This window comes from Myzus persicae, unplaced genomic scaffold (genome assembly GCF_001856785.1).
Source record: "Myzus persicae strain clone G006 unplaced genomic scaffold, MPER_G0061.0, whole genome shotgun sequence".
Lineage (NCBI taxonomy): Eukaryota > Metazoa > Arthropoda > Insecta > Hemiptera > Aphididae > Myzus > Myzus persicae.
The window spans coordinates 274231-290964 of NW_019102568.1; the positions used below are offsets into that span (position 1 = coordinate 274231).

The following is a 16734-nucleotide window of genomic DNA, read 5'->3' on the forward strand; positions in this document are numbered from 1 at the left end:
CATTATTATAATATTATAAATTATCTAATGATATATTGACATTTACAATATGAAAAGTTAGGAAAAAAAATAATTATGTTGTATACAAACGATACGTTAAATGCAACCTCTTTTCAATTCCCTAATAGTATATATATATAATAAATATCTTTTATCTAACATTTAATTATTATCATCCGGTTAACTACTAAATCAGTAGTAATATCACGTTCCACCTGAAAACTTATGAATTATATAATATGTATATAAAAATAATGTGTCAGTTAAAAAAATAATTATGCAAATAACACATTAATAGTTAGTCTATTTAAATTACAATCAAACATTATTCTCTTTTAAAATTATAAGTTAACAGATAGGTACATAGTTATACATATTTTGATCGATCTTCACTATGGTAGTATAGTTATAAGATTTGTTAATATTCATTGAGGGATCAATAATAGAAGGTAGGATAATAGTATTATGATGCAATGATAAAATTAATTACATTTTTATTTCATAAAAAATACACAAAAAAAATATAATAAAATAAATTAAAATATGATCATTACCCGTGATAAAATACAATTTTACGAGTATTAAAACTATTGGCAAAAATGTTGATGATGAGAACAGAGAACAAAAAAAAAACATCTGATGAAAAATCAACGACGACGATTACTAAAATGGAAGATTTTTTGAGGATCGAATTAGGTTGATGACCACTATAAAACTGTGGGTGGCGCAGAAATAACGGCACGGTATAAAATATAATATTATTTCAAAGTGTTTTTTTTTCAGTGCAATATGCAACATGTACAATCATTAACATAATAATCTCGGGACGGGGGAAGGGGTTCAATTTATCTAAATTACAACTGTATAATGATTTGAGTTTTTTTTCTACCAAATAAATATTTTTTGTATTGTTGTGAAAAAGGTACTCTTATAATATATATATAATATATGTATTTGTATTATATATAGCTTCTGGCTGAGGAATCTTCTTATCGGTGGTGGTGTCATAGTATTATTATTATTACTATTATGCAACACAGGACGCGCCTGATTATTTGTACGATTCCTGTCTGAAACCCATTTGAATCTCTTCCAGAGTTTTGTTCTTGGTTTCTGGAACTTTTTTGTACACGTACAACACGAACAGCGCGAGCAACACGACGAATATGAGGAACACGTTTGATTGCAACATTTCCTGCGTAGAGCAAACAAAAAGTATATATTTATATAAATTAATAAATGTGTGAATGTTATTATTAATTATTGCAGTTTAGATTCTGAGCTAGGCGATTGATGTTATGGTTTTACAAAGTTAGGGGAGGGGGAGTTTATGACTTCACTTTTAGGCAGAATAAAAAATGTTCCAATTTTAATTTTTGAGGACGTTTTCTGCTAGCAAATTGAATCCAGTAGATAATATATTTGTGGCTCAAAAGTAAAAAGTTTTCAGTTATTGTTTTTAAAACAGTCAGAAAAGTCAAAAAACGTATCATGGAAAAACTAGAACTTGTACGTAAAATTGTTAGATTTATCAATAACCCTCGGTATAGCCAGACCATTTAGTGTGTGTGGAGCTGTTACGGTTTGTTGAATAACTAAATGCACGTGTTTATATGGAGCGAGGATATGTCGCTAAAAACTCGGGTGGTCACCCATCCGAGAGCTAGCGACGCCGACGATGTTTGCTGCAAACACATTAGTGACTGTGGCAAACCACTATGCTCTATACCAGGCCCAAATAAGTTACAATTGTTAATCTTGTGATCTAATAAGGCCTTAACCTCGCCGCTACGGAGGATACCACGATGGTCTATACCATCAGACAGGCCTGGTATACCTAAACTTTATTGCATTTATTGTCGTTACCTGCAGAGGTAGGAAACCGAGGCCAACGACGAAATTGGCAGTCCAGTTGACTCCGACGGCTATGCTGGTGGCCAATGGTCGGGCAGACGAGTTGAACAGTTCGGACACCAAGAACCACGGGATGGATCCTGGGCCGACGGCGAACGCGATGACGAAGGCCATGACGAGTATCACGGCCAAACCGGACACAATGGAACTGGCATTCTGTTAGAACAAAAATAAACGATCAATTAATATAATATTAAAATAGACAATAATAATGTGTTATAATAAGCTTTCGGCGGTTGTTAATAAAGCGCGAAAGAGTTACTATATTTTTTTTTTGAAGAAGAAATAAATCAGCGTACATTCTTACAATAATTATAAGCTATGAATATTGCGTTGTTCAATATTTTCGTCATAACATTTTAATAAATATGGCATGATTAATTACTACATCAAGATTCATGATGTGTACCGATAATAATTAAACATGTCAATAAAATTGACATAATGGACAATGGTTTTTTTTCTTTTTAGGCACTGTTCCTTTTTTGAATTTCGTTATTAGACTTCAATATTCAGCAGTTACACATACACATTAATTGTAATGTCCTGTTTATTAGCATAGAAGGCCGCAATATCATATTATTTCTGGATTGTAATATTTTTGAAATTTAGTTCTAAAAATACAGAATTAGACTAAAAAACGATTAGTAATTGTAACAACGACAAAGTCTCGCAGTTGCGTATTTATGAAATCTGATATTGAAATATGAAATTGTATCCATCTACGCCTTTAATCTCATCTTCACTAATAGTTTAATAGGTAAACATTCATAATAATATAAGAAAGCATGTTTTCCATTAAAAAAAAAAAGTCAACTCCAATAACAATCCGCCTCGGCATAACGATACATAAACATATAATTTTAATGTAAGGCAGGAATCTAAATGTCATAGACATGCACTCACCACAAACATCAGGGCGATGGTTAGCATAACGGTGACGACGAACATGGAAGAGAATCCAATCATTAACAGAGTCTTGCGACCGGTGAGTTCAACCAAAAACAGAGAGATCAGCGTCATTAACACGTTGAGTGAACCCATGCCGAGTGTGGCGTACTTGGCTCCGTCATTGCTCATGCCAGCCATATTGAAGATTTTCGTGGAGAAGAACATGACCTGGAAATAATAAAAAGTTTTACAATTATCGTGATACAATAGAGGTGTGCAGCATTAGGACATAGGGTCTGAGTCGCAGAATCAAATTGTTAAATTAACTGCAGCGCGTTCGAGTGTTGTATATGTATAAATAAAATAAAATAAATGACCGGTCGATAATTTTATATTTGAAGCGATGGTAGTAGATAGTTGTATTAGTGTACAGTTTCAGCTACATAATGACAGCTCGTCTAAAATTGAAACCAAACACTTTTAGACGAACATTTGTGAAACACACGAACAAATGTAGAAAAAAAAACGTTCCACGCGTGTCTCGGAATAATAATATTATATTATCACAAAATATATAATTTCGCAAACTCCGAATGAATAATAATATATTTTATAAGGACATATTATATCGTACACTAGAAAGTTACCTATATACTATAAAAGTTATGGGTATATACTTACGGCGTTGATACCGGACAATTGTTGGCACAACATGATCATCACAGATATTCCGAGTGGAGTTTTCAACATCGGGTTCGACAACATCTCACGGAGAGTTACACGTGGGATGACCTTCATCGCTTCATTTTCGGCTCTCATTTCATCCATCTCGTCGTGCACTTCGATCGTTCCTCTCAGCCACTGCAGTCCTACACGAAAAGTTACAATGTGTTTAAGAAGACGTTATTACAAACAAACAAAAACCCATAGTGGGTATAAGGTTTATGACGTGTGCAATTGTAATCGCGGCTGTAACAGTCCAAGACTGATCAGAAAACGAATATAATTGTCGAATTTCTTTGTGTAGGTAAAATCAAATCCTGCTATTATTTGTATAATATTATATGTTTACTATTAGAAGTCGAAATGTACACGTCACTGAGTCACTCAATTTCACCAAGGTCCGGAAAACCGTAAAACACACACAAAACCCACGATCGAGCAAGCGTCCTAACCAAAATCCAGGCGAATCACATTCATCGAGTACTGAAGTATATATATTTTAATTGTATTGCATCGTAGTATGCATTGATTATAGGTGAACAAGTGTAGCCCTGAAGTAAAATAATCTAGTAAAAGCATAATTCAAATACATAACTGACCAAGTATTTACTCAATGGTAAAAATTCAGTGAATTCACTACATTGATCTATGTACCAGATAATTTGATCAAACAATATACGATAAAACTAAGCTTAAAAAATTATTTGAATACTTTTAAAAAGTATCTTTTACAACTCTAGGCTAAATAATAGATATATATCATTACCTCTCTCGGCTTCGATGTCCTTCTTCTTGTTGATCAGCGTGTACTTTGGTGACTCCGGGCAGAAGGGCAATGTGACGAACATGAATATGGCTGGCGCGATGATTAAGGCCAATAGTATGGGCCAAAGCTCAGCAGTACCCAAAATGTAGTCCAAACCCAATATTTGGGAAATCAAAATCGAAATTGTAACGACGAGTTGGTAAACAGTTCCGACCTGTCAAAAACAAAAATCTTTTAGTAAACTTAGCCTTTGAATTATCAAAAAACAAAAATTGCACATATATTTTATATGCATAAAATTCTACATATACTGCAAAAGTGCCATTCGTGAAAACAGTATACTTACGGATCCACGTAAATTCATGGGAGAGATCTCGGCCAGGTACATTGGGGTCAGTCCAGCGTTAAGTCCGGAGTTGATACCGATGATAAACCGTCCGATGATGATAAGTTCGTATGATGAGTACATCTTTGAAACGCCTAAACAGAAAACATAATATAAATACGACAGATTTAATTTATGTTTGTAGAGAATTATTACAATGTACATAGTACAATTATATCAGTAGGTACACGTCATAATGCATTACTTTTTACCGTCGTATTATATACCTAATATTGTGCGTCTAAATTTAGATTTACTTAATATTCATTTAAGAGAAATATATTATGGACGGTTGTTAAAGTTCACCTTCAACTTAAAAATATCACTGAATAATGACAAAAGTAAAATACGTAATAACAATATCGTATTGCCACGATGTAAATATTATACTTTTATGGGTTTTGAAATAATTGACTTTATTATAATATTATGGGTATGTTTGGAAAACCAAACAAACAATCTATCCACGTGCATAATATTATATATAAATTATAGTGCTGTTACAGGTTAATTTAATTTATTTCCTATATAAGTATAGGTAATAATAACTGCAGAATAAAAATAATTGCGTTGTATTCAAAATCGTACGATTCGCACTGCGGATACCTAGGTACACGATAATATGGAAATGTATCGATTTATATTTGATAAAATTTGAATAAAAAAGCACTTGAGGACGTCAAACGTTTCGAGATGCAATCGTGTGCTGCGCAGTTAAAGGGCACCGCTCCTTAAATGGCGAATAACGTTGGCGAACAGTCAACACGGGTGGTGACTGGTGAAAGCATATTCGCACGTGAATCGAGTGTAGACAAAAAAAAATAATAAACAAACACACACACGTGCCTGTGTTTTCTACATAGGTAGCACATATATTCTACACTAACACAGTGTAATAATAATATGATACTACTGCACATGTTATTGCACAGACAGTTATTTGCAGGAATCTGATCATATCGCACGAGCATATTATTGTACTGACGATGAACTAAGAATTGCAAGAATAAATTATACGCTCGTCGAGAGAATCACAATATTACGGAGATCTATATTGGCATCATATACTCGGATGCGACGAGGTAGGAGCTCAAACCCCCTCACAGCTGTAAAAAAGAAAAACGAGGAACACGCGTATATAGTAGGTGCGAAAAAAATTACGAAAGTAGAAAGCGGTGTGTGTACCGCTTACTGAAATTTACGGATTGTCTTGTTCAAATAGATTAAACATGAAAATGTTACTGAATTATTTATTTATTTTTTGTACAAATTAATACGCGTGAGATAATTTTTTCCCCCTTAGAATTTTTTTTTGCTCTATATAATATAAACAATAATAATTAGTTTTCAAATGCATACAAAGTAAAGACGAACGTCGAACACACGTGTATCGCATGTCTTACAGAGGAAATATTCATCGACCTCGTCGACTACTGCGTTACCAGACGGCTTGCAAACATTTATATTGGAAACTATTTGGTATTAAATGAGCAGAAATATCAAACGTCATAAATTATGAAAATAATCATAATATCATATAGAACTCGCCCGAAAATTAATGCATACGGCGTTCAGTGTGTTATTTGAGTACATATAACAATATAATTCATAATAATATTTACGGCCCGCACACCATACATTTCATAAATAATTCATAAGTGACGTTTGTTATTTTTTTTTTAAATTTCAATTCGAGATAATATTTCTGAACTAAATCTATCGTAAGATTATATTATGTACTTATGAATATCGTGTAAACCAGACGTTCTCGACGACGGTTCCATGTTCTTGGATTGAGCGTGCCGCGGAATTATTTAAAATAGAAAGCACCATTTCTTATATTCATCACAATTTAAAAAAAAAAAATAATTTTATATGAAAGATATATTAATTGTGAGTAGTATTGTAACGTTCAATATATATTTTTTTATTTCGATACTGGTTATTGGTATCACCAATGACAAGTTAAAAAATATAAATATAAATAATAATATACACTATCACCTCTGCAGTATCATTGGAAAATACGATTTCGCAAGACGGAAAATATTGAGAACCTCTGATATAAACGTACGAATATTAAATCGTCTACCATTCGACTAGGTATCATGCTTAAGATACGTGTGAATTCAATGATTTTCGAACCAAGTATTACAATTGACAAGACATTACAACAATATACGTAGGTACTGAAATGTTTTCGAGAGAAAAAAAAACGATGAATTATTTAGACAGTTATAACATATAACGCATGGTTATGTTCTTATGTAAGCATGTTCTAATGCAGTAGGAGATTTTTTTTACATTAATCGAGAGTGCAATGAAATTGTGTTTATTTAATTGAATAAAAATGCATAATTTGATTTGCAAAATCGTAATGGAAGTTGGCGATGTACGTACATGCTTACATGGTATTTACAATATTATCCTTAAAAATGTTTTCGGTGTTCAAAAACACAAACGATTACAGGGATAATCATATTATGTGCACATTATTAAAACGATCTCTCTGTATAATAGAATGTTATATTTCTGCAGTTGCGATATAGCACGTATTTCTCGTAACCATATTTGTTAAATGAAAAAATAATAAAATTCTATACGACAATCGTATGATAATGGTATACGGGTGTAATGATATAGCAAGTGACGTTTTGAATAATACAAATACAAATCTATAAGACCGGTTAATATTATGTACAATCAATTTCTTAGACTCCACCAGACGTATATATTATGGAGTAAGAAGAAAAAGTATTTCACATAGTGGCGGGAGGCAATCCCTCGGCAAACGGACCCAATTAACATCAATTGGACATTATATAAACGTCAACTTGCTACAATATATATTAAATACAATATACTATAATATTATGTGGTACACCGTCATCGACTACATAATAATAATAATCATAACAATATTATATGTGTACGTGCGCTTGACGAGCTGCAGTTGCAGTTACATAAATAACGTTTCGTTAAGGACGTCGAATTTTCTTTTTCAGTCAACCTTTGACAATTTTTTAATGTCACGATGAACACAGAGACTTGTGATATTTCCGAATACTACATAATATAGAAAACGTGCTCTACTAGATTTAAACCTGCCGTGCAAACCGTGACGTAATTGCTAGGTATAGTATATTATTATAGTTTATCGATCGTTGTGATGCGGTCATACAGGGTGAGCAGTGAGCAACCGTCTCTTTCCGTTGGCCCTGCAATTCGACCGAACCCGGCGGCTAGACGAAATCGTTTTATTCGTTATGTTATGCGCATTATTCTTAATTATTATTCTTTTGGAACATTTTTAGATTCGTCTTTCGTATCGACGGGGCGGACAATATAACTATAATAATAATAATGATATAGCTGGACGGTGTTAAATATTGAAGCGGTTATCACACCATATTATACGACGACCGAATTAACATCGAGGTTAGAAGTTAATATTATAATATCTTTGCTATAGAATATTCATATTTTGTTTTAATAAACTCTGTTCAGTCGGTAATTCGGCCTTTAATTTCTACACCAGAGCTAGATTGTTTTGTACATAATTATCCTCAAGACTTCTAGGTGGTAGATTTCTCAAAAGTGTCAACACATAAATTGGTCGGTGTATAAATAATTTAACTCGGTAGCATGACGTGACAAGTATATTCATAATTGTATCAGTTTAAGAAGATTCCTTTTTTATAAGTGCAACTGTTACCTGTTTAACATTTCTTATTAAACTTGATTTATTCAAGTTTGTCAAGATAATATTTTTGAAGTTAATGTTTCTAAGATCTGATTCAAGTTAAGTTACTCGATGCATTATAGCTACGGTTAGTTTCGGTGAAAATAATGCACAAATATAATTATTATCGAGCGTTTAAAAAATTATAATTAGCTGCCTGCGACTAAATACTTGTAACTAAAAGCGTGGGTGGTAAACTATGTCACATTTTATTGATGTATTCGTGACGGATATAACACGTGCCTACAGCTGTCTATATACGTAATAAATAACACTAATAAGTAATAACACCAGTCGACCCTGACTTTGGTATGGACGACATGGGATTTGGCGGGATACGATATAATAATATATTATAAGTCGTAGAGAAATTAGAAATTGTATTTGAATAAATTACCATTAGATTAAAACAGTGAACTAATGTCAATGTTTTATTCATTAGTTAAGAACAATGTGGCTTTACAGCGTGTTGTAGATGAACATGGGCCTACAGCATCAGTGTGTACCTATGCTTAATATTTGATTATCTAACGACAAGCGTAAGAAACACGTGTGTGTATGTGTGTATTAGTTATGTATAGTATTTTTTTTTTTGTTAAAGAAAGAATTTATTGACTCTCAGATACCAAAAAAAAAAAAATCACTCTTTAATTTAAATACATAATTATATTTCTAGTAGAAGTAAAACGTTAAAACATTTTATTAACTCCGTCACAATTCACGGACATAATAAACGTATAATAAACCTATTAATATGTTTACTTATTATTAAGTTATATGATCCGGCTTACATGTTAAGTGTTTTCATGTGGGCGAGTTAATGAATATTCGATAATATGTATAAAACCGTGTGCACTGATATTATTGCAACTATCGTCAAATGCATCGATCGATTTGCGCTTACCTTGGAGTGCAGCCGACAGGATGACCAGTGCGTTGGACACTAGCAAACCGCCTTTGCGACCAAACTTCTCGGCCACGAAGCCAGTACTCAAACCACCGACCATACCGCCGACACAGAATATCGACACCGCAATGGCCCATATCAATGTCACTTGGGTTTGATCCGTTGGCTTTCCGTCGTTCCTCTCGGATATCACACCGCTAATCCATTTTTCGATCAGCTGTAACGATAATATGGAAAAATCAAGTAGTAAAATATATCACTGAAATTCAATAATATCGCGATTCCTTTACACGTATTTTAATATGCAGCAAATTTTAGCATGGCGACGAATCGTGAAAAACAAGAGAGATTTGTATATTTTAATCGTATTATTTTCACCCATGCAGAAAAAAGTAGAGACAACTATGTATGTTTAAGGGACACTTGTTTTTGTTTGGGCCAAATAAAATAGTAAACTAACATCTTTTCAACTCCGGAAATCTGTCTCCCCACTTCCACACAATCATGAGGTAATTCTTGAACCCAAGGCGCGTACAGGAACATCAGTGATTAATCGTAAAAGCGTGATATTATTATGGTGCCTAATGCACTTTTAAACACAACAGAAAATTCTGTACCGGGTCGCGTCAATCAACTGAGGGATTTCCGGAGGATTATTGGATAATCTATACCTCGGCAGAGCATCGATTCGACATTATTAACACGGCGTTTCAGCCGGTCCGATGAATTTCCTCTTGGTCATAAAAAAAAACAATCTCAGCGACGTAATGATACATTATTAAAGCCAAACAGTGGCGGCTCTTTTGTTTTGCGCTCGTAAAACGGTACAATATACAATAGGAGCAAGGTACTACTTAAAAATGAAAAAAAAAACCATTCGGCATACGTTTTACTACGCATACGCACATCGAAAATAATCGACAAACGTGTTAAATGTATACACGAAATGTCGAATTTTGGCGAAATATTTGCGGCAGACCGGGCCTAATTATATAGGTACCTAACTACGACAAGGACGTACGGCGAAACGAGAGCAGATAATTAAAAAAAAAATTACTCTGGTGGTAATCTGTTAAGTATTATAAGTACCTATACGGTTGTTTGAAAAAAATATTAAATTACCGCGTTTTCTAGTACTCGTTTCCCGTGTGTGGAAATATAATAATGCGAGTTGCGTGCGCACTGCCTACTGCCCAATAAAATACGCGCCCAAAGTGCGTTAGAATCCGGAGAGGAAAAAAAATAAAAAATATTTTGTAACTCTACATAGACACGGGAATGCGTTCCAAAGACGCGTTTCGAAAAAAAAATACACTTAATAAACCTATGCCCTCTGCTGCGTTGGAAATTAAAACGAGATTTATATCGGCAGGAAACATGTTGTCCGACGACAGTGCTCTGCTGCTTTGATGCCGCCATTACATCACAGGAGGCGCTCACTAAAAACGGTTCCCTGGGATTTATTTTTTAATTTTATTTTCCACAATCCAAGTATACGTATAATAATATAATCATATATACAAATATTATCATACGAGTAGGCATCCCAAACGCGTTTTATAGCCGTCCGCGGCGGACAGATATTCCGACATGCATTCCTTCGTATAGTCCGGTCTGCGCGCGCGTATATGTGTGTGTGGGCTGTAAAAGTTTTTTTGGGGATTTATTTTGAATATATTCGGTGGAGAAGAAACAACTATATACTCGATTAATTTATCGTGGAAAGTAGAAAAGAAAAAAACATACACATGACGTCTCTCGAAATCGATAATAATCGAAGGTGAGCGCGCGCGCACCCATCGAGCGGTTCGAAAAGCGTGTGTCCGTACCAGACGCCACTGTATACCTACGTATAATATTTTGAAACGTCGCATAAGAGTGAGCTAGTCTTCACACTCGATACTCCGGTGATTTTCAAGTTTTCGATAAATGCAAATTTTTGTGTCGTCTGCATCGCCCGCGGCCTACGCATCATAACGTTAACGAAAATCGATCTCAGTTTTAAAAAAAACTTTACGACACGATCAGTACACAATAATATTATTTCCGTAATAGTATTAAATATTAATTATCGTACTCTAGGAAAACGTCGATCGTCTGCGAAAGTTTGGACGGTTGTCGCTATTGACAATATTGTTATTATATTAAGCAATTAAAATTTAAGAGAGACGTAGGTAATTCGCGGGAAATCCCTCCGAGTTCCGCTTATCTTGACATTAAATGCCTGCACAGATAATACGATTGTGTAGGTTCAACGTTCGGAGTCTATTTGCGTATACAGAAATGTGCCGTTCAGTCATTATACGTATTCTGCGTATTAGTACGTCCTGCTGTAATATGATAGCACCGACACAATATTATTATACGAGATGTAATTATCTAAGATGCGACCGAATTCGGGTTAAGACTAAAAAAAAAAAAAATAATGGAAATATTATGTACCGATAAAAAACCAACCCCTTCCGTGTGTACACCTCGGCGTATAACGATGTTTTATATATTTTTTTTATTGTACCATAAACTATTATGTATTATCGAAGGAATGCAGGTAAGCCGAAACTTGTCTCGGGTCGGGTATTCGAATCTTATGACCGTGTGCCGTGTCTAGGTATTTTTTTTTTTAGAAATATTTTCGATCCCCACATTACCGAACGGATTATATTTATATAGAAAAAAAATCATCGTCTAGCGGTCGTACGCAATCGTTAGGCATTAATAATATTATATTATATTACTTGTAATAAAATCTCATTTGTGTGTGTGTGTGTGTGTGTGTGTAAGTATGGGCGAGGTGCTTACCGCTTGCGCGGTTCATGGTATCGTACGACCCATGTCGGAATGCTGACGCATGGCGGGAACCATCAGTCGTATATCTACCTACCCGCCAAACCGGAATCGGGTAACAACAAATCTACACGAAAAACCAATTGTGGACAAGATCAACCCTTTGGGATATATACCCACACGGGTAATGGGTATTGTGTACGAGCAGACAACTACATGATTTACTGTAATAATAAAATAACAATCTTATTATACAGCCGTACGGGCATAAACTATAAGACGATGCGAGTAGGATCCGAACCGTATTAACTTTTTTTTTTTAACGGTTAGCCGTCGGCTGTTTGAAATTTATTTTCCTGCCTCCGCCGGGATGGAATATAAAAAATAACACCATCGAGGAGCGTTCTTGCACTCAGCCACCAATAATATTACACCTATATTTGAATGTACAGCAGCCGAAGTATCGATGTTGTGCGTGCAACGGCAAAAGGCATTCGAACGGCGTCCTACTCCAAAATGTCAAGATGGAGTCGTGGCATTGAGGGCCCTGACTGTGAGGCGATGTGGGGGTCTCAAAATGTGCTTTGTGTTTGGGGTCCTCCGATCCACCCGTGCCAGGCCAGGGGAGAGAAATGGCTTGCCACTTGCTGTCCCTGGCGGTTTTAAATTCGCCACCGAGCAATAGTAGATGGGTATGGGTTACACCCACCAGACTTACACACCAAATCTACTTAAATGGGTGGTTAGCATATTATCATAAAACGTTGTTGAGTACTTACCGCTTGTGGAGCGTTCACCACGCCAGTGTTGTATCCATGTTGGAATGCCGAACCGAAAGCCGAAGCTATGATGGCGAACAACAGTCTTCCGTTAAGGCTCTGTAACAAAGAAGAAAAATCGGTTGGTTGTTGTTCCGGTTGTAGTGGGATATCGGTGGTGGTTTCCGTTCGTTCGTCGGAAATGGAATAGCAACCCATGCGACCCGCCGAGGCCGTTTCGCTGTCGCACGGGGTGGGTGAAAAGGTGCGTATGGTGACGCAACAGCAAAGGCCCGCGGCCGCCGAGTCCCGGAGCTTGCGCATTTTTTTTTTCGATGACGATATTAATATTAACAATAATAATAATAAAAAATATATATATTGTGATATATGGTGTTTTATTGTTATTATTTTTTTTTTTTTTTACGTCTTATGTCTGCCGACTGTCTTTTCACCCGACGATCGCACGCGACAAAATATCGTTCAAGAATTTCGTAAAACGCAACGAACTGTTGATCATTTATTATTATATTATGTCGTCGACCGCCCGACCAGCACTGAAGTCCGATAAATCGACGACGACGGCGGTGATGTGCATTTGTTATGTTATATTTTGCTATTAATATTTAGGAACATACAGGTATTATTATAATAGGTATCGATTCTTATCAGAAATATTATTATTGTTACGACCGCATACGATCGGGATTTGTGTGGTCGGACAAACCTCGAGAAGACTAATAATATTAATAGAAACTTATCATAATAATATATTGTTTGTGTGTATACTGACATATTGTATAATACATCAATGTGTTTATTAATTGTCAATAGGTACCTATCAGATTTTGTCAATTAATCGGTTACGATAAAAGTCTGCACACAATAATTGAAATCCATTTCTTTAGGTGTACCTCCGGTGGTAAATATAATTTTCATCGATATGTCAAATATTTAATGTTTTTTTATTATTATTTATTTTTGGTCCAGTTGTTATTTCACATATTGTCAGTGTACATAATAATATATCAATATTATTTTTCACAAACGTGAAATATGCACAGTCTGTTTAATGTTTATACGTCCGCTGAGTTCAGTCATATAGTTTATTATACGCGTTTTTAAATTAAGAAAATAAATATTAAATACAATAAAATAAAATATAATATATAGTAGGTATTATTTACTTTATTATGTTTACAATATATATAATATGCTAAGTTAAATCATTTATATTCTGATACTTCTAGTGACTTTCTCTTTTAATTATTTCATACTATAATACCATTAATACCTGACGACAATCACAGTACCAACTTATGTAGGTATATTATAACACTTTAATTAGGTATTTGAATTCCAATATTAAAGTAAAATGAGCAGAGATTTATAAAAAAAAATGTGCCTATTAAGTTATTTTTTAAAAAATAACTGTACTGTAAATCGTGTTGTAATGACATCGATTAATACTTAAAACATAAATATTTCCATTTCAAACGAGTTGCAACATATTTAAACCTTATATATATATTATATTCAGTGCTGTTCAGTCGCATAATATACTGACAATATTAAACCCGATTTCGACTGTGGGCAGTTTGTAAGCGACTTAAATCTGGTTTAAGTTTTGTCAAAATGTTTATTCGACTAAGAAATATAAGATTTAAGATAGTAAAATGAAAGGAGATTTTTTTTTAATAAACAAAAATATCCTTATGAGCGATCATAACTGAAACTGCTTCAATAAAATAAGATTAAACGGAGAAATGTTCATAAATTAAAAAACTTGAGAATCGATCAATATTTAATACATTAAATTATAAACATGAATTAATTAATTAAACATTTTAATATGAGTACCTACTTATGTACATTCAGCTAAAATGCTAGTTTAATCTAAAACAATGTTAAACGGATATATACATTAATATATATTATATAGAGATTTATTAAAAATGCACAATGCATAATATAATAATGGTTAAAGGAATTATTCCACCCGAATTTCGTTGTTCTGTAATACAATTTAAAATTTATTGATTTGTATTATTTATTTATTTCATATGAAAATCTGCACAAGTAAAAAATTTATTTTTTATTTTTATGTGATAACCAGACTAAAAAATATATAATTTGGTTTATATGAAGTTTATAATAATTATTGTCTATGATTTATTACAATTGCCGATAATTATTTTGCACACGTCGGACATTATCGTTTAAAAATATTCAATGAAATTTGTAAAATTATTAGGTACCTAGCTATTTGGGACATAGTCATGATAAATCATTAAAATATGTTATATAGGTACGTGGTTATAAATTTGATAGTGCGAGCAACCAAAATTATTCTTATGTAAATTAACTATGATATTTTACAATTTTTATGATATATTCGTTTATTTAAAAATAAATACAACTATTAGAATAACCTAAAAAATTTTTTTAAGAAATAAACAAATTTTCCATATTATCTCATAATTGCATTCACACCGGAGTGTCAAACCACATAAAGTCAAATAATTTATATGGATTGGTAGAATGCAAATAAAAACCGGTTACCAACACATGCACAAAGACAGGTTTGTTGGATGAAGTTTACTTGGCCTTATGTCGGTCCCTATGGCGCATCGTGAGTGCATTTTTATAGTTCCATCTCGTTTTGAACCCGCGCGCTCGTTGTATTATTATCTTAATATAATATGTTTAAAATGACCAGAATCACCATGCTTACTGCTTAGTTTACTACTAGATAATGTAAAATATTCCCAAAAATAAAATATACAAAATGTCATACTAAAAACAGGAAACGAAATAATATTCCACACCTGCAGACCTCGTTTAAACATTTCAAAAACAAAACCATGGAATTAAAATTTACTTTTCAAACTAATGAGCGCAATTTAAATACATTTATAATTATCATAGAGTATCTATAGTAAAATATGCAGCTTACGTACAGAGTTTCAATGTTGCATGGGGCTCAATCAACTAATTGGTTGATTTTAAAAGTTTAGACTGTTTATGGATGCTGTTTAGAAGAGACTCAACTGATAAGTAATGGACGTAATGAACTAATAACACACAACTGACAACTGTTATCATTTCATTATATTCAAATTCCGATAAACTTTGGTACTTATCCCATTAGTTTTTTAATTCATTTTTTTGATGTTAATTACATACCTATTTATCATTTTGGACAATTAGACAATTATTATATAATAAATAATAATTATAAGATTAGCCGATTAATTAAATTAATTCACGTATAATAAACTTTTAATTAATCAATCGGTTTATAGTCGTTAAAACAAAAAGATTTCTGTTCCAAAAATTGTAGCCAAACGCCTACACGAAAAGCTACACAACTTGGTAAAATGTGTATAGGTACTAGATAATGATTATTCGATATATTGTAATTTTGAGATAAGACTTAATTATATTATAAATTAGAATAGGTACCTACTATTATATTCTTGCAAGCGGAAAATTAAATTTTTCTTTTATCAAGTTTTCCAGAAATCGAAGAATAAACATAACATAAATCTATAAACATTTTCTGTTATTTAACCAACACGTTTAAAAGCGTAAAGCATATACAATAATATAATATGTATCTATACAGTTCTAACCATAGGCTATAATATAAATTATTAAAATAGGTTATTGCAGCCATGTAAAAGGTACTAATTAAATTTAGGATCACGCCAATACTAGAATGGTAAATTAATTTAACATAGGAATACAAATAATGTATAACTATATTAAGGATCAAACGAAAGGTCAATGTCAATAAGATGCTCTCAACAATAATAATTATATATTATATAAGTGTGTAATGCAATATATTAATATGAATTA

The 16734-nt window shown here is 33.2% G+C and overlaps 1 protein-coding gene across 2 annotated transcripts in view; it reads right to left on the reverse strand.

The window, feature by feature from the left end:
- Nucleotides 1-284: 284 nt before the first annotated feature.
- Nucleotides 285-16734, reverse strand: part of LOC111032589 (solute carrier family 2, facilitated glucose transporter member 1-like) — a 60860-nt gene continuing 44410 nt past the window's right edge. For both annotated transcript variants that reach the window (XM_022312970.1, XM_022312971.1), the window contains 8 exons: nt 12892-12990; nt 9326-9545; nt 4641-4774; nt 4295-4508; nt 3487-3674; nt 2821-3033; nt 1867-2070; nt 285-1195 (listed from right to left, as the gene is read on the reverse strand). In XM_022312970.1, coding sequence (XP_022168662.1) covers nt 1052-1195; nt 1867-2070; nt 2821-3033; nt 3487-3674; nt 4295-4508; nt 4641-4774; nt 9326-9545; nt 12892-12990 — 1416 coding nt within the window. In that variant the 3' untranslated portion in view covers nt 285-1051. The remainder of the gene's footprint in view (nt 1196-1866; nt 2071-2820; nt 3034-3486; nt 3675-4294; nt 4509-4640; nt 4775-9325; nt 9546-12891; nt 12991-16734) is intronic.